At 32.9% G+C, this 20,297-nt stretch overlaps 1 protein-coding gene across 1 annotated transcript; it reads right to left on the bottom strand.

Moving 5' to 3' along the window:
* Positions 1-8,503: 8,503 nt before the first annotated feature.
* LOC104088477 (protein SUPPRESSOR OF MAX2 1-like) lies at positions 8,504-12,651 on the bottom strand. The gene is made up of 3 exons (XM_009593150.4): positions 11,227-12,651; positions 10,515-10,815; positions 8,504-10,422 (listed from the first exon to the last, which is right to left on the bottom strand). The coding sequence occupies exons 1-3, from the start codon at positions 12,477-12,479 to the stop codon at positions 8,815-8,817; spliced, it is 3,162 nt and encodes a 1,053-aa protein (XP_009591445.1). The 5' UTR covers positions 12,480-12,651; the 3' UTR covers positions 8,504-8,814.
* Between the last annotated feature and the right edge of the window lie 7,646 nt (positions 12,652-20,297).

Genomic DNA, 20,297 nt, shown 5'->3' with positions numbered 1-20,297 from the left:
TTAAACTAACCCGATTAGATATGACTCTGATACCAATTTGTTAGGATCGAAAAATCGAGTAGTGCATAATTTAGCCAAACAACGTTATAAAGACAATAACAAAGACAATGCAAGCTGATAATAATGGCAATTAAAGAAAATAAAGAAGACACAAATTTAACGTGGTTCGGTCAAGGTGACCTACGTCCACAAGCGAAGAGGAGCAATTTTACTATAGCAACAAGAGTACAAAAGAGAGTACAAAATTAGAGTAAATACTCTAATTCCCAAATACCCCAAGAGAATAACCTCACAAGATCACTCTAAAGAAAGGTTCACACAAGTGTTTCCCAACACTCACTCTTTTACAAAATACTCTATAATAAAGGAGGAGAAAGAAAGGCAAGAGTGAAAATCTCTTGAATTGGTGTGTTCTCAAATGAGGAGAAACTCCTCTATTTATAGCAAGAAATCCTTGGCCTAATAGTGGATATTATGTCATGGCAAATGTCATGAAAACTTGGTCCACAAATTGTGTTATAATGGATATTATGTCATGACAAATGTCATGAAAATTTGGTCCACAAATTGTGTTATAATGGATATTATGTCATGACAAATTTTGTCATGAGTGCCCCCCACTTGAAAATAAGCCAAATTAATGGTCATATTATACCTTATGTGTACTTCACTTTTCTTTTCCTTTTTAATGCGAGATTTACTCAAGGGGTCATATACATCATTTTTTTCAGAAGCTTGTCAATTTAGAAATTTATTAATCCTTTTGAGTGCATATATTACCTATCAACCAACTAATAAGATTAGAGCACACAAAATGGATAGGGGCAAGGGAGTGACACTTTCTCGATCAATAAAAATAATAAAATGAATGAGATTACTTCACCCTTAATTAAATATTTTCGTTTTGAAAATAAAATAAAAAAATCTAACAGGGAGCGATTCGCCTTAAATACCATTACGCAAATCTATTAGGCGAATCAGTGAGTTGTAAATAAAAAAGAGTAGCTTGATGCAAAACGTAACTCGCATTCACACAAGGTGTGGAGAAAAGCCGCAACTCAGGAGGTGTGATGTAGACAGTCTATCCAATGCAAGCATTAGTGACTGCTTTCACGACTCCGGCGGAAAGGTAAGGCCTACCAGGCTGTATACCCATGGGTGCAGGATTCTTCGAAAAAGCGCTGGCTGATGCGGAAACTTGGTACCTTGGCTTAGTAATGAATGAAGGGAAGCTCTTCGAGCTTTCTCCGCCAACAACTTATATAGTGATTTGCCTTATAGATCACACAAAAATAATTTTACTATTGCTCCAACACTTACCTTACTAATACCATATGATTAATCAGAAGATAGCAACACTTTTTGTCATGTTACTATAAGTTAAAAAAGCAATGGCTTTCACTTTCTAATTGATCTTTCTTAAAGGTGTGGATGAGTAGGCGAGAGGGTGTCTACATTCAAAGAAAAATGTCCTTTGTGGAAAGGCTATTTGCCATTAATTAGGCGGGGGGTTGGGTATTGTAAGTGGGGTTAGGGGAATGGACAGGGGAAGAAAAGTATACATTTATTGAGTGATAGTTTTATTTGTTGTTTTTTGAGCCAAACAATAGTGGTCTCCAAATTCAAGCTGGTAATGCATTAAAGAGGTCGGTTGTCTGTTTCTTGTGAAGCGGGATTCTTTTATTTTGTATCATATTCTTTTCATATGTGGCTTCTATTGATCTTCTAAAGTAGAACACCTTCTAGAGAAAGAAAAAAAAACAAAAATATATCATATTGAACGGCTGAAAGAGAGTCTCGGAGCGACAATAAAGTTGTTTCGTATGATGACTTATAAGTCATTTGTTTGAATCGTGAAAACAGTCATTAATGTTTGTATTAAGATAGTTATCTACATCACATTTTTGGGGTGCGGTCTTTCTATGAATATTGCATGAACGCGAGATACTTTGTGTACTAGACTGTCCTTATAGACTATCTACATCACATTCTTGAGTTACAGTATTTTTATGAATACTGCGTGAACGCGAGATATTTTGTGTACGAAACTGTCCTTATTCGACAACTATTGGTTCGACTAGTTCTAATCCATTTCGGAGACCTACAAAAGATTAAATGGTTCAAGAAATTTTCCAATAATCTAAAGGCTCGAACTCAAAATATTTGAATAAATATGGATAAAATCTCAATCATCCCACCACATTTTATCAAAGTGTAATTCAACCACAAACCCAAAGCCGTAAACTTTCTAAACTAGAAAAACCAAATCCAAACACCACACACGTGTATTCAGATCAATGTATAAATATATGATACTTTTTGCCCCATAGTTAAAATGTGAATACGATTATATTATACAGGCTCAAACGTTGATGTTTGAAAATCATAGTCAAAACTCTCTTCACAAAACTTATCCCTTTTATTATTTAGACTCAAAGTTCATTTCACCATGTCAAAAATTGTAAAAAAAAAATCCCTTGCTTCAGAAATTTCTTTGTAGTTTCCTTTGAAAATGCTAAAATGTCAACAATAATCAATTTCAATTTCTATCAATTGCTATCACTTCAATTTCTCCATAAATTTAAGACTATGCCGGCTTAAGTATACGTAAAAGAAAAAGGTCGATAATAGGGCTGACTAAGAAAAGTCTTAATATATTAAATTATAATCTCTCTTTCCGACCTAATCTCTTTAATTCAAGGGCAACTTATGTCTTATTCACGCACATATTTTTATTTTGTTTTTTTACTTGCTGTCCGACATTCACATTGACGTCCGACTAAATTCGAATCCGCGCCGGAAAGTCCCATATTGGAGGGTGAAACGCTTTCTACTTAAGGCGACTTCATATCTAGAGCTCAAACTCGAAACCTTTAAGTAATGATGAAAAAATATTTACCACCCTACAATAATTTTTATTGGCGGCCGAACACACATTTAGTAATTTAATAGGGCGAGCTGTTTGATAGGTACTTATTTCGTTTGGTATAATAATTAAGTAAACCTACCTTCTTAAGTTTGGAAAATACTTATCTTATGTCAGCCATATCTAAACTGTCCAAAAAGTGACAATTAATGAGCATATATTATATACAGGTTTGAAGTTGCATCATTCATGACGATGAATAACTCCCCTATTCCTCGGGGGGCAAATAAATCTAAGATTAAAATAATTCACAATAATGAAAGACAGCCAATTTTTCTAGTGCAATATATTTTAAAAAATCAAGTTGTTCATCTTGTATAACGACTTATCTATTAAAAAACGATAATAAAGGCAGGCTTTGTTGTTTTGCAGGTTCTTTTCTATAGTCGAGAATTAAATTTCTAGTTGTCATCCAATGTTCTTTCTTTCTATTTTCTCCCATTAAATTATTTGCTTGGTCTGGTAAAAGTGTTTGACAAAGGAGAAATACTAAGATCGGCTAGAAAAAAGTGATCACCAAAAAGAATTACTGAATAACTTAGAAAGATAGGATTATAGGCACAAAATTATATCGATGTTATGTATAGTTGGCGAGCATAAAACACACACTTAAATTGTGCTTGCTAGTCAAAGATAGTATAATATCGTATCCACAGTGATTGGAGTTAAACAGTATTATCGTAGTTTGTAACTAGATCGCTATCCAAGATGATCAACAATTTAAATTTATGTGGTTAATACTAAAATTAATTAAGAATCTAGAGCTAATTGACTAATGACAATCGAAGCAAGGGCTAAGCAAAGGAAGATATCAATGGCAGAAAATGGAGTTTTGATAGGATAGGTATAAAATAATTGTCAGGGATTTAACTCTAGATAATTCACTTCTAATATTCAAGCGAGTCTCTTGAATTCGCTTAATTATCACTACAATTGTTTAGTAGAAACTCCTCTCTCAATTAAGTCTCAACCTCTCAATATTAACCAATTTAAGCTCTGTGAAAATATGCAAGAATGCGTAATGGATCGATCTTTAGGAAAACCCCTTTCGATTATTCTCCTAACTAGGTTTAATCAATGATTTAACTAGCCTCTTTCGATTACTTAGAAGAATCTATGAACTCAACCAACAATATTATGCAAAGATATCACAAGTTATGCCTCTTTCGATTGCAAGAACAAGTGAATATAGATGCAACAATTAAATCTTCCAAAAATGATTCAAATACATAAAAATAGAGTTATAATCCATAAACAATCATCAATACACCAAATCCATCAAAACCCAAAAGGATCTACTCCATAGACATGGAGAAGTTCTTCACAAATGTAACTAAAGTATAGGAAAACATAAATTCAATCCAAACTGGGATCTTGAGTGAGGAATGAATGATGAAATTCTTGTGCTTGTGTTCTTCCAACTCCTCCTTAGCCTCCTTGGCCTCCTTAGGTCGAAATTGTATCAAAAGTCCCGAAAATGGTATTTTTTCGTATATTTAAGCCATCCCCCAATAATCCCCGGACGAAATTACCCCTTTTTAGCGGAATTGAGAAGTCACTTTAATATTTTTGGGCTACCGCACCACCCCATGCGGCGCGTATGTAGGAAATTCCAGAACGTGCCAAAATATAATTTTTTGTCACTTTTTGCACTAGCACCCCGTACCCCACAGGGCATGTCGCGGGGCGGTAGTGCAAATTGTGGCCATAAATGAATTTTTCAAATTTTTGACATCCAGACTTGATTTTCGACCCCCAAACGTGATCCCGGCTTAATTGCTTGGGCTTCTACTCAGATTTCAAAACTCCAAATAGTTCGAATTAGCTCCACAACATCTACATAACTAGGAATCACTCATACAAGGCATAAAACACACAATAAGTACAAAACACTACCAATTAAAGCTCAACATAAGTAAAGTGCAGTGAATTAGAGTATAATAAGCGACTAAAACACGGGATGATAGCCTACCATCAATAGTATTTTTAGTTTAGATGATGATCAAAATTTTGTGCATATCCGTTACACCTATGTCTCTATACAATCTATATGTCATCGATTCGAGTTGTGAAATCTGTTGTTGATGCTTGTATCAAGGTCGGTTACCTAACATCATACTCCTTTGGATGCGACCTTTTCCTGGATCCTCCATGAATACAGAATGTTTCGTGCACCGGACTGCCCCTTTTTTTTCTGGTTGAAAGCGTTAGCTTTTAGGGTCATATGCCGTGGGAATTTAGATTAATTAGGGTCAACGAATACTGAAGTGAGTTAGTATATTATTTAAATATGATTTAAAGATAACCAATTTTATAAACATATGTAATGTATTTATTGAATTGGTATAAACACTCGATGCTAGTGAGTATTAACCGCTATAAAAGAAAGATTGCCGGCCTCACCTTTAATTTCTTTCCTCCTTTTTTTTTTAAAATTTTCGCAAGCCTTACTTGAAAATTATGCCGGCCTTTTCTTTAAGACTTTAAATTATTTATTTTAGCTCTTTTTAGCTGACGATCTATTTTTTCTTTTTTTAATTTTGCGTGGGAACTCTGAATTACTAAATTAGAAATTTTCATCTTAGAAATGACGATATTGTCAAAGCTTGCTATTGTTATATCCAAAGGGACAACTGATATCAAGAGAATACCATTTCGAATGGCGCAAAAGGCAATTTCCTGATTTTTATTTTGTAATTAAAATTTCTATTTATAGAAGATATTGAAAAATAAAAGAAAAATAAAACGATTCATACGCAAGTTCCAAAAAACAAGAGATGAATAATTGTTTGTTAACAAATTTTGTGTATACACATATTAATGAAGAAACTTTCAGCTAGTGCGTATTAAATATGAGATGACTATAAAAAAAATTCTAATATTTCCGAAATTAAATTTGATATTCTCATAAAAAGAAAAAAAGAAAAGAAAATATGTAATGGTCATTGTGACAATGAGAAGAATCTTCGAGAAAGCAACTGTGTTCACACAAGAGACAATTTGGTAAAATGCAAAGAGCTTAATTAGCTTCTATAAACGACATTGTAAATATGCTATAAGATCATTTAAAATTAACTATCAATCATCGTTCATAATAAGTGTAATAATTTAAAATAAAAGGTAAATTATTTGTAATATAACATATTCAAATATACAGATAGCATAGAAAATTACATTTAATTAGAATAGAAATAAATTCCATTGCACACAACAACAAAGGCATAATTTTCATTAAAAGATTCTTTCCCCCTCTTTTTTTTTATATATATATATATATATATATATATGGATCCTTTCCATCCCTCTGGGAGCTAATATGTTGGTCGCGGGTTTCGTCGAACTCAATAATTCTGGTCAAATTCTTATATTTATTTTTAAAAAATTATTAAATATATATAAATTATTAATTCTGTAAAAGAAATTCATTATGTTGTCGATATATATAACTTAATTCCTATATAAAAAGATAAAATTAAAATTGAAGACTGAAGCAAATATAGTAATATACTAATTAATCAAGTAAAGAAAACTATCATAATTTATGAATTTAGTGATAAAAAATAACAATCAAATAACCAAAAAAAAAAAATACAGTTACACATTTCCTTATACTAATTATTTATATAATTTAAATAATAATAATAATAATAATAATAATAATAATAATAATTTAAAATAAATTTGGGGCTTTCAAATTTTTGGGGGCTTAAGGCGACTACCTCACTGCCCAAGCCGTTAGAGCTGCCCCTGCCCCAAATTTGCATAAATATGCGGTGCTTTGTACACCTGACTACAAAGGCGGATCGAGAATTTGAACTTTATGGGTTCAGATTCGTAATTCTACCTCATCTTATCTAATTTAATGAGTCTAAAATTTATTATTTGTATATATTTAATAATTTTTTAGGCAAAAATATGAAGTATGAGCGAAAGCTACATACTTAGATAAATCCATAATCTCTACACTAAATACGCTCCTGCCGAATTATTTTCTTTAAATTTAGAAATTAATAACTTAAAATGACTATATAAAAAAAAAGTCTCTATATCACACACGTAGTGGACAAGTCACTGTTGGAGTTAGAATATCACTTTGCATGGTCCAAATTTATACACTCAAACAATTTATAGAAGAGGGGATTTTCATAGGAAAAAATGATACTGTATAGCTGCTGTAAAAATAATAGTCAAAAATATATATATTTTTTGTATATATATACATTTTGTATGTTATATACAAAAATTATATAAATTTTATATATTTTTTTGACTATCAAATATAAATAATTTCTGATACGGACTAAAAAGTGTTAATACCCCTTTTTCTAATGTTACAGCTTTTTACAGGGGTAGCGACACGTAACACATGCAAGAACGTGACTTGTGTACAAAACAGCATGCGCTTTCATTTTCTCATTAATTAATAATTAATAGTACCTTTTAAGTTTTTTTTCTTTCACCAAAAACCATCAAACTAAAAAGTTCATTTTTGACCATCTGATCTCTGCTATACCTTTGTATTTCTACCTTTGACCTGTCACTTAGAAATCTCTCTCTTTTTCCTTCTGCTATGTTTTTAATTCTTTTTAATTTTTCTATTTGATTATGAGTTGAAATGAAGATATTCAAACTCAAAATTGGTTGTCTAGTAAAGTATTGTTATAAGATAACATATAAAACTGGTTCTAAAAAAACAAATTAACCGTTATAATAAAGTATTGTTATATATAAAGAATAACTTTTATAAAAAAGTTTGACCGTATATTTATATCCCTTTTGATTGAAAGTTGAAACTTTAACTCTTTACTCCTCTTGTTTTAATTTATTTAATATATTTTGAACCAACAGAGCGTTTAAAATGTAAAATTTTTGAAATTAATGATCTAAAATATGTTAGCATTTGTGTGATTATAACAATTTTGAAATCTTTGACTTTAAATATGCCATAATATTTGTGATAATTATAAAATCTTTTGTATCTCAGGGAAGTATACAATTAATTATTTCAAAATTTAAAAACATATCATTCTTTTTTAAACGACCAACAGCTTGTTTGGATGGTTGTTATACATCGTTTCATAATGTATCGTATCGTATTGTATTGTATCGTTTTTTTGTTGTTTCATGATATCATGCATCAACAATATGAAGAATAAACTTGCAATATTATAAAGAAAAATTATGATATTGGCTAAATTTATTATATAAAAAGGTAGGGCAAATGATAAAATAAAATTATTTAATAATAATGAAGGGTGAGATGAGAGAAAAAGACAAGATAACGATGCAACTATACCAAATCGATTGTTATATAAAGTGACACATTTAGATTTAATGATAGACTACAATAAAATTTAATTAACAACCAAAACAAATATTATATTTAAAACAAATATTGTATTTAAAATAACAGATACGATACAACAGGTAACAGCCATAAATAGTGTGTTTGCTTGGTATTCCCTTTATAGTCAAATGTGTGAGAGATATTGAAGTTGATAAATGGTTGACTTATTAAACGTTGGCATTAACAAGTCTTTTGACCCATTCAATGCAGAGATGTATACAAAGTTATCCTTACAGAGGAAAAATGGAGAATTTCCAAAGGAGGAATTCCTCTATCTTATTAATCATGGCTCATAATAATAAATATCTAGTACAAGATTTACTATAACAACAAAAATATTAAAAACAAAAAAAATAAAATATGGAAAAAAAGTGCCTGGGACATTTCAAGGTTTTCTCTAATTTATCAACATCTCACTCTTTTGTGGTAAATCTTTTGCTTCTTTACCCCCCCTCTCTATCCTGTTTTGTTTGTTCCACAGCCACAAAGTCTTTCCTATTTACAAATGTACCCAAGAGGAATTGAGGAAAATACCATTTCACTACTGCCCATCTTCTACTATTGTGACTTTACTAGGTAGACATTCTCCATTGCTATGGACATTGGAGTCTGTATGCAGTTCAAGCTGAAGTCGAACGATAACATTCTCATCGGAAGAGGATAGACGCGGCTGGATTTGATCGAAACTTGGCCCTAAAACTTTCTCAACCCATTGTTCTAAGCTTGTCCGACCACGAAATAATCCACCTAGGATCCGGTCTACTATATCGTCTTCCACTTCGATTGAGACCTTGTCATCGACGACCATTGAGAATTTCGTGCTTATTGTTTTCTTGATCTCACGTCGAGCAAAGGGATATTCAATCGGCTTGAATTGTATGGTATCGTCCACTGAACTGACGAGTTCGTGAGGAACTGATGCAAGTGAGAATCGCCTGTTTTCAAGTCCGGGTTCTTCTTCATGCTCAACAGTTAGATCACTCGAGTTGTGCGATCCATCAGTTCTATAATCCTCAAAATCTGCTGCTTCGTTAAGATCGAACGAAAGTCCTAGATTCAATTCTTTTCTAGGTCTTGTAAGCCTGTCTTCATCATGCAACCAACTCGCTCTTCGCTTAGCACTCTTTTCACCCATTGTTAACTTTAACTGCCAATTGGAACTAGCTAGCGAGATGAGCTTCTTTTCTTCCATCAAATACTCATTCCTGTAGCTCTCAGGGCTCATTGCAGACCAATTCCCGGTAAGGATGAATATAACATTGCCGAGACTTATCTCACGGCCATGTGAATCAGTAAGCCTACCTCTGTCCATGGCTCGTTTTATGTTTCCGCGAACTAGCACATTTGCTTCATCAATATCCTCGAGCATAATAACTGAAAGTGGATTCCTCCTAACAGCCTCTGCGATACGGTCTACAGCTGTTTTGCCACGGAAACCTACGTCGGACTCTTCATCATCTCGTCGTGAACCAAGGCATATCATTATAGGACTGTTTCCGCACATTTGCTCAGCAAGAACTGATGCCATCTTTCTCTTGGCAAATCTGTCAGGACCAGTGAATAACAGCCATATGTCACCCTTTGGTGCACCACCGCGCTGTGTCCCGTTCCCCAATCTGCACCTTGACACAGCGGAAGCTACAGAAGAAGCTGCATCTCGCTGCCACCACGCCTTTTCCATTAGACCCTTGAGAAGCCTTTTAAATGTATCAGCATCTAATGCACTAGCAAATTTGTCAAGTAACTTGTTCTGAGGCACAGAAGATATGCAGCTGAGGAAGTCCTTCGCTTGATCTTCCAAAGTTTTCTCACCGGTAGTTTCAGTCGGTTTTTGACCTAGAACCAAGTCGGTCCTAACAGGGCTGCGTGGCGGACTAGCCGCTGCCTTTTCCGGTGGTTGGCTAGCCATTTGGGTGGTGTTCAGTTGCAGGCTCACTCCTAGGGTTCTGCTCGGTTGTAGCTTAGGCTGTAAAGGTTGATGCAAAAGCAGGTTCGGATTATACAACCCCGGCATAGAGAGAACAGGGGATAGTACTGTTCTTTCATGACCAACATTGCGCTGGAAATTCGGATGAAGTTGCAAGCATGTATCGTTCCACTTCTTTTGCAATTCTTGAGTCTTCTGCTGCAAAAGTCCTTGATCCTTACTCTGCGAAGACATCAAAAGACAGAATTGATTCATCCGCTCGCACACAATATAAGTCATCCTAAGGTTTCATTAATCAAGTAAGTAACACATACCTGTGACAGAGCAGTTACTTTAGTATCATTCTTTAGCTTGGCATTTTGCAACCACTGAGGCAACTGAGGTCGAGGAGATTCTGATTTAGATTCTTCAGCAGATGAATTCTCAAACTTGGATACAAGTTTCGCCAACTCGTGTTCAAACTTCTCCTTGCACTGAGGACAACACGACATCCTCAATCTCGGATTTGAATTCTCCGGTACACGCATCAGTAATGCAGGCACTGGGGCGGCAATAAAGCTCTTCAGCGGATTCATAGGATCCAAAGAATTTCCAAGAATTCTTTCATTTCCAAGCCTAAAAGGTTCAAACCAATAACCAAATCAAAAGATCGCTCTAAAAACAAAATCGGAAAGTGAACATATACACATACTAAACATCCAATCCAATCAATTCTGGAGGAAAATTAAATAGTTTCAACAGAATAATTCTAGAAAGAGCATCTTACTGGATTATACACACACACACACACACACACACACAAGATACGAAGATTCAATTTTTATCCCAACATGTCAATTCAATGACTCAAAAAATATTCCCAAAGATCGATATTCAATATTTTAAGATTCAATTTTTATCCCAAATTGTCAAATTCAGTGACTCAAAAATGTTCCCAAAGATCAATATTCAACATTCAAAGATTCAATTTTATCCCAAATTGTCAAATTTAGTGACTCAAAAATAGAATTAATGCAAACCAAATACCTTGAAAATATTCCGGGATGAGGAGATCTTGAAGCAATGGGAACAGCTTGAAGATCCCAATCATTTTCCATAGTAGAATGATAAACTTGACACCTCAAATAAGTCTCACAAGTTGCTGTACCAATCAACCATAATCTATTATTACCCTCTCGAAATCGCGCTAATAACTTTCCCATTTCAGCCACTGCTGCTTTTCCAATCTCAGAAACCATAGCTGGCTGTTGCTGCTGTTGCTCAACAAGCCATTTCAAATCGCCCAAATCAAGAATCACTCCTCCACTACTAATTTTCCCCTCAATTACCCCTACCAATTCCTTAATCTTGTTCAGTATCTCGTTTTTATCTAATTCCTTCTCCATTTGAACAATTTGTAAATTCTTCAAAACCCCTTCTCCCAATTCCCCTTTCTCAATCCTCCTTAAAACTTCCTTCACCACACTTTCCGGCTCACCTTCCCCAACTAAAACCGGGTTCCTTTTCTTACTTCTCAACAAAATTTCCAACACCCTTTTCACTTCTTCACTCCTTTGTAAATTTCCCAATCCCCCTACCCCTAACCCACCCCCTCCACCCAAACCCCCACCCTGATGCTGCAACTGCAACTTGGGATTCAAGTACATATTTCGAGAACCACCAAGAGAAGTATTAAAAGTAGCCAAAGTAACATCATTACTATTGTTATTGCGAGCACCACCAAGAAAACCGGGAGAAGCAGTAAGACAATTATGATTCAAGGGAGTCGAAACAGTCTGTGTCAACGATTGTTCAATTGTTGCCTTAACAGCTGGACTAGAAAAACTAGCCTCACGCATAACACGACTCACACTAGGATCATCTAGAATAGATATAATCAATTGTTCTAATTCAACTTTCACAGCTAAAAGCGGCTGTTGTTGTTGTTCAGGACAACCTCTACGTTGATGCGCTTGTGCCCGCTTTAAAGCGGCCATAAGCGCATTAGAAATCGGGGGCTCAGTCCCTGATGGCATATTTTGTGCCGTAGGTAACCGCTCCAGCGCGACGCTGAAGCAAAGCTCAAGCGCTCGGCACTGGAGCGGGTGAGATGAATTAGGGTGTGAACGGATACAGGCTTGACGGAGAAATCCGGAAGGTGAAGAGAGCAAGGTTGCTGCCACGTGTAACGGCGTCGTTTGGCCATGGTTACGGCGACCGGCTTCGGATATTGAGTGGTTTAGTACGGCTGCTGCCTCTGCCGTTAGCGTTTGTTGAATCGTACTCAAACCTGCCCTCATACCGAACAAAATTACTCAATAGAAATGAAATTTGAGAAGAAGATGAAATTTGAGAGAGTTTTATTGAGTTTTCTCTCTCTATGTCTACAGCTAAGTTTGTGCTTGTTGTTTTGAGTTGTTTTTTTTTTCTCTCTCTAGGAAAGATGATGATGAAGATGATAAAAGGAAATAAACAACACATGCACACCGTCTTCTTCTTTTTCATTAAATACCCACTTCACTTCTTCTTTCCTCCAAAAATATCTCCTTTTTACTTGCTACTATTACTATGACATAAGCTAAAAGATTAAAATAATAGTATTGTTATTGTTTTATTTTATATGGCTTTGAAAGTGAGCTTTAGTGACATAAGCAAGAGGTTATGGGTTCGAGCGTTAAAAACAGCTTCTCGTAGAAATATAAGATAAAGTTGCATATAATAAATATTTGTGATTCGATCCTTTCCAAATCCTGTACATAGCGATAGGACATGCCCTTTATTTTATATGGCTTTTATTTTCTTGTTGTTCCGAGAAAATAATATATTCCTATGTTTGAAAACTTTTGAACTTTAAATTAGTCCTACCTTTTTCATTGGTTATTCGTATTGCGACCCTAATTGATTCGAATTTGCGCCTTTAAAGGGTGAAACACGCCTTATCAAAAAAAAATTCATACTCATGCTCGAACTCGATATATTTACTAAAAATATAAAGATCTTATTCATCTCACCATAAAACTTGATAGTTATAATACTTTACAGCTTGTTTGGATTGTTATTACATGTCGTTTCATAATGTATCATATTGCATTATATTGTATTGTTTGATAAATATAATATTTGGATAAATTGTATCGTTTGTCATCATTTCATAATATCATTCACCAATAATGTGAAAATAAACTTGCTATATTACTAAGAAAATATATGATACGAAGTAGAATTATTATATTAAAGAGTAGGGCAAAGTATAAAATATGATTATTTAATAATAAGGAAGGGTAAGCCGGAGAAAAAAGAAAGATAACGACGCCACCACACCAAATTCGGCGTTTCATAAAGTCTTTATACCGAAATACCGAAAATTTAATACCGAAATACCGAAAAAATCGAAATACCGAATTAATTCGGTCCGGTTCGAAATTCGGTTTTTCGGATTTTATGCCTGCCCCTATATAAAGTGGCACTTTGTTACGTAAAGACGGATTTAACGATACGATACAATAAAATTTAAGTAATAATCAAAACAAATATTATATTTAAAATAACAATACGACACAATACAATATGTAACAATCATCCAAACTAGTTGTTAGTTAAGTGTGAGAAGTCCTTCTCTTTTTCTTAAATTCGAATATCATCATATGAAATAATATGTGGGACTACATCAATATCATTTAATAATTGATATATGTATTTATATTAATAGCAACAAAATAAAATATTAAATAAAGTAACAATCTATATATTAGAAAGTTATTACATCAAAATTTAAAATTTTATCTTCAAACTACAATAATTATGCTTTAATCACAAATAAAATGATAATGAGGAGCTCATTCACGTAACCAATATGAATTTGAAAAAGAAGAAAGTTTTTGTTAAATTGACGATCAACGTAAAATTAAATAATTTATGATAAATTATCATATTATTAAATTTTAAATTTTATGTATGATAAATAATTGCTAATTGTATGAAAGCATAAAAAAGTTAACGAGGCAGATAAAGGAGGGCATGTCATTGTTTGTTTTTATTGTATGTGCCTTTTTTGAGTTTTAGGTGGGTGGGGGGTTAAGGGGGGTAGGGGGGAGAGAATTTATGGAAGAAAGGGAGATAAGTGAAAGTACTTTCAGTTGCAAAGATTTCTGGAAAATGCTCTGTGGACAGAGGAAAAAACCAAACCTGCCCTACTTTTTGTGTCATCTTTTTCTTATTACAACAACATTTTTCTGAATTCTTTAATCAAAATGGTTTCCCCTTTTCATTGTTGCTTTATTGTTATTCTATATTGTGGTGTTGGACTAGTTTATGCGCATCTAGGTTGATTTTATAAAAATCTGTTATTTTTTACCAATATAGATATCGAATAACTTTATTTACTAAAAATTAGACAGTAAGAATAAATCACCTAGTATTATCAACTAGTAGGATTTGAACACAAGAACAACATTGTCGCTTGGTTCTTTGGGGTATAGTGGAAAAGTTTGCTAGGAGACATTCGTTGGTCTTGGCACTAAACCCTCGAAGTTAGAAATTAGATGCTTCCTCAATAACGATAAGACTCTCAATTAAGAAAGATCAATCCTGAATAAGGTTCAGCTGATTCGTAATCTCACAAGTGAAGTTTGTAGAGGATGGTGTATACACATACCTTATTCCTATCTCATGAAGATAAAAAAATTATTTCTGAAAGACTCCCGGCACAAAGACGTGAAGTTAGAAACTTTATGATCCTTGATTCATTTTGTTGACCACTAAGAAGCACCTTTAATGGCTTCATTATTATTTTTTATTGTTTTTCACTAATAAACAAAACAATCTTATGTCATTGTATTATTTTCAAATAGATAATGGGGGAGAGAGAAAGAAAGAAGCAAGAAATAAAATAATAGTAACTAAAAGTTGAAACCTTTTTAAAGAGTGAGATGAGGAGATTCATGAGTAGCTAAGATTGCTTTTTTATTATCTCTAAAAAGCTTTTTCTTCTTCCTTTTTCATTCACTATGACTAGATTGACTGCCTTTTTAGTTCCCTCATTTGTTTTGCAATTAGTTGCTTCTTTACTATTGATTCATACACAAGTATCCCAAACACTTTTCTGGCGCGTGTATCTACTTTACAATTTCCTTCTTCTTTTTCCTTTTTTGTTTAAAATTATTATAACTTGATTTTTAGTTTGTTCTTTTTCTGAAGATGAGAAAGTGGAGCCGCACCCCTTAAAAATCATTTAATAAATATTACAATGCACAAACTTTTTTGCTCTTAATTTTAGTGGGTTCCTCCATTTAATGCAAAATAATTCTATTTTAAGATTTTATTTCTATAGCTATCTCATATCTAAGACAAAGTCTTCCCTCCGCATTAAATTGTGATTCGTTTGATGTATGCTTATAATAATTTTAGAAAGTATGTTATAATTTACCTCCTCCCCCTTCCTCTCTTTTTAAATAGTAGTACTTCAAAAAAAATTATACGATAGTCTTTTATTTTTAATATGTTTCAAAAAAATATTATATTTTTCTGCTTCTAACTTCTTTAAATTTTAAATTTTTTATTTTATTATTAATAAAATCTCTTATAATAACCAGGAATATCATTATATTTAAAATAATAAACCAAATGAATAATAAAATAACAAAGGTCTTTTATCCTTTAACCAAATGTCTCGAATTCGAGTTCTGGATACAAAATCGCTTTTGTTAGGCAATATTTTATCTTCAATATGGGACTCTTAATTGTGAATCTGAATTTAATCGGGTCTTAGCGAGGATACCAGGTGAGAAACAAAAAATTAAGGTCAAGTCTTCAAGACCAAATGAAGAGAGTGAGTTACACGAAAGTTGTAGAAGCGTGAGGTAAGGTGGAGATTCACTAACTCGTGTTTACCTTTAAACCAATTTTCTGCTTTTCACACGCAACTGCTGCAAAAAGGCATCGCACGGGCTATATTCATACTTTACTCCTTTTTCACTTTTATCTTTTACATCCCCAACCACTCCGGGGACCACCTCTCTTCTTAAAATTCAATAAATGCCTTTAATGTACGGTTTTAAAAGGTATTTTTATAGCTAACTCAATTTAATTTATAGGTCGCGGGTTCGATCAGTAAAAATAGTTACTAACACTTGTATTAATATAAGCTCTCTATATCATATTTTTTGAGTGCGCTCCTTCCTCAGACTCTGTATTAATACAAAATATTTTGTATATCGAGCTGCTCTTTTCTTTAATTGAATTTACAGTAAATTATTTATAGTTATTTTATATATAGACAGAAAGAGAGGGACTTTGGACAAAAATAATTAGATTTATGTAAACATGCCAAAAAATATTTTCCTATAAGGTATTTTCTGACTTAAAGTCTTTATTATTGACATTAAAATAGGAAAGTGCCCTCGAAAATAGTAAGCCAAAAAATACAACAAAATTACAAATAAAGAGAAAATAGATTTATATGGTAGATAAATTAATTTTCATTTCATGTGATAGTATATGGCTTATAGTTATTATTATAAAATTAATGTTATATTCTTCTAATGGTGCCATTTAAATACAAAAATAAGAATTTCAAAAAACAAAATTGCTAGGAGAAAACCTTATTTGCTAGAAAACGACAAATGCCTTCAATTAGTAATCTCTTAACTCTTACTCAACATCTTTTCTCTATCATTTATTTCGTTTGCATTAGTCTATTTTAGACTTTCATTTTTGGTAAACATCCCTTAATTAAATAGCTAAGAGGCTTGTTAAGCCTACCTTATTTTTTTGGTAAGTTTTTATCCACTAATGATATTTATATCAAATTAGATTAATTTATTATCGTAAAATAATAAATTAAGATAAAATATATATTAATTAAAAATAATTTAATAATTATTATTATATTTATATCAAATCATATTATATTTATAAAATTAATATAAAAAAACACCCTACGTGTAAGGATTTATCATCTTTTTGGCGTACTAAGCAACAAGTTATTCCTTTCTCTTTTTTTTCTTGGAATAGAGCTTTCAAGTACCTTTATTGCTCCTAACTAACTTTCATTTATTTATATCTTAAAGAAAGTTCATGATTATCACTATTACATTTGACTTTTTGGTAATCTAACTTTAAATTAGGTGTTTGAATTTATGTCATATTACATACCTATACAATTAAGGTCTTGAAATTATGCTTCAAAACTTACATCTATAGATAAGGTCATAAATATGCCAAGTATTAATTATTTGGAGGTTAATACAGATAATAACAATTTGATTATCAAGATTATAGAATGGAACAAAATAAATTAATGATTCTAAGTGAGCTACTTACCTACATCCACTTTTATCTCCTCATATTACTTTATGTTTTTATATATAAATTACTCCAATAAAAGCAAACAGAGGAATTTCATAGAAATTTGAGATTGAATTATTTAATGAGATAAAATCCACTAGAAGATCATGGATAGTCCAATATCATTGGGAAAGTTGTAAGCTAAGCATGAGAACAAAGGAATTTTCATGAAAAGTAGAAACCATTGGTTGATTCTCATGTACCCTTTTAATAAAATTTGTTCCCTTTTTTTACTTTTGCCTTTTTTATTTTTTCAACTAACCTTTTCTTTGTGTAAAATAGAAGCATCAATTTGAAAACGAACCACCGAGGAGAATATTTTCGTGTTAAAATATGAAAAGTAAATATATAAAAAATCAAAAACATTTAATATTATTAAAAAATTATCTATTTATACATTATAATTTTTTTAACTCGGTGTGTCAATTATACCCTTTAGATAAGGACACCATTACTAAAGAGTGTGATGAGATGGATGAAATTCTACGCTTGCAGTTACAAGTGTCTCGGATTTGTACTCCGTGAATGGAGAACTCCTCAGCATAGAGTGTTTTCTCCTTTAATAAACTCTATTCTATGGAAATTTGGTTTAGTCGGGTCGGTGTATACCGAATATAATATATTTATAAAAAATAGCAACTTGGAAGGGGAACCTAATAACAACGGTAAAATTATTTTTGTGTGATTTATTTGTCACGGGTTCGAACCGTAAAATCAAGTATTGATGTTTGCATCCAAATAGGCTGCTTATATCATGCTCTTTCAGAGTGCGACACTTTCTCAAACTTTGCCTGAATGCGACATAAGACTGGGCATCATTTTTGTAAAATAAAAAATGTCAATTTGAAAAAGGAAGGCTCTAGGTAAAACAAAGTATATGTACTTATGTAGGTGTGGGCCTTGCTAATATTCAAGCAGTAAATTGTACCCTCAAATGATACAAATGGTAAGCTTTTTTGGGATTCTTAACTTTTTACATAACTTTTTGTAAGAATAAAAGAAAATGTAAATAAAAAGATCACTACTTTTTGTGAAGTCTTTACAAACAAAAATCATCATCATATTCCCTTTTGGTAACGCACGCTTTCACTTGCCTTTTACGCGTTTTTCGAACTCCTGACTTTTCATTCCTTTTCCCACCTTTTCTACCGCCCCGAAAAAAAGGAAAAAGAACAAAAAAAAACAGAGAAATTCTTCCTTTTTCTTTATTTGAAAATAGTTTATACACTTCATTATTCAGGCAATCCATGTTTTAGATAATGTTGTAAATTAAACGAAGAGATGATATTGTTACTAAGAGAAATTTGAAATTAGACGGTAATAACTCAACTTTTTAATACGATATCTTTACTTTTGAAGGAGAGTCCTGAAGCAACGATAAAGTTATCTCTCCAAAAATAAAACTCAAATGAATTGAAGGGGGCACACAAGCGCTGAAACATGTGGTTTAATTCGATACAAAGCAAACAACCTTACTGATATTTGGCATATTTCGATATGTGTTGATGTTACTTTACTCATGTTTTAACCGTTTTTGATGTTATTTGATCTTTAAAATGCCCAACATGGTTTAATTATTGGTTTTATGACTAATTGAGTTGTGTGTGGTGAATTAGGGTGTTTTGAGTGCAAAAATATGAAGAAAAGGTGCTCTAGGTAGAGGAAGAGAGTCGCATCCAATCTAGAAAAAAATCAGATTTCGTGCATCCTTAGCAGTGAAGTCGGCCCATAGCATCCGCACCTGGGCAAAGCTGAGATGGAGGAACAAGGGTTGGATGCGTCGCATCCACCCTCGCATGCAAAGCTGAGAAGTAGAGGACGAGGTGGATGCGCCGCATCCACCCTCACATGTGAAGCTGAGAAATGGAGGACGAGGTGGATGCGTCGCATCCACCTTAGCATCAATCCCTGAAGCCAATTTGGATTAGGAATAGGAGAACTTTGGCCCACGACTTTTGTACGCAATATATAAGCCAAAAACGCCTCCTTTAGGTCATCTAACATATTGGGAAGGGGGGAAAAGCCACGACAAAGCTGGGGAACCACAGAATTCATCTTGAGTTCTTATTTTTCCTTCTTTTATTGATTCTTATGCACTCTGGTGAATTATTTGATGATTGCATGAACATGAGTGGCTAAGAACCCTATTATTCTAGGGTCATGGGCGATACATGAATGTTGATGTTTGAAGTTTAATTTGACAAAGTTGATTTTATCATATTGGGTTGCTTATTTAATTCTGTTTTTAATTAATTTGTTGAGTAGCTAACAGTGAATTACTATCTACGAATCTAGAGTTGAACTCGAAAGTGGAAATCTAGATTGCATATAGAATTAAATAGAGCAAGTTCTTGAACCCGGACATCGGGGAACGGATTCGCAATTAGGATAGAAATATACCTAATTGCCTTTCTCGGTTGCAATACAGGAATTGTAAATGCGTTCTTGTTAATCTTAATTCCATAGACATATAGGCATTAAGTTAGCTTGAATAGGCGAGTAAGAACTTGACAGATTTTTATGAGTAATATCAACCCTGTCAATCAACAATCCAGATAAATCAATTAGTTATTTTAAACTAAGAATGCAATATGATTGTTAGATAACCCGTGACCCTGGAATATTATATCCTATTGATTGTTATTCAAAACTATTTAAGTGTTGTGGTTGATTCCTAGTATTTCATTACTTGATAGTCTTTAGGTAGTAATTTAGAAAATTATCTATTTTGTGAGAAATCTTTGGAATCAATAAGGCATTTGAGTTAGAATCAG

The sequence above is a fragment of the Nicotiana tomentosiformis genome, chromosome 11 (genome assembly GCF_000390325.3).
Source record: "Nicotiana tomentosiformis chromosome 11, ASM39032v3, whole genome shotgun sequence".
NCBI lineage: Eukaryota > Viridiplantae > Streptophyta > Magnoliopsida > Solanales > Solanaceae > Nicotiana > Nicotiana tomentosiformis.
Note: the sequence above shows the minus strand (reverse complement) of the source record. Positions and strands in the feature narration are given on the sequence as shown.

Bases quoted from the DNA above. Each gene is read 5' to 3' on its own strand.
- LOC104088477 (XM_009593150.4), bottom strand. From the start codon at position 12,479: ATGAGGGCAGGTTTGAGTACGATTCAACAAACGCTAACGGCAGAGGCA. The intron at 10,816-11,226 runs GTATTTGGTTTG...TGAACCTTTTAG, and splicing joins CATCCCGGAATATTTTCAAG to GCTTGGAAATGAAAGAATTC. The intron at 10,423-10,514 runs GTATGTGTTACT...ATGTCTTCGCAG, and splicing joins AAGTAACTGCTCTGTCACAG to AGTAAGGATCAAGGACTTTT.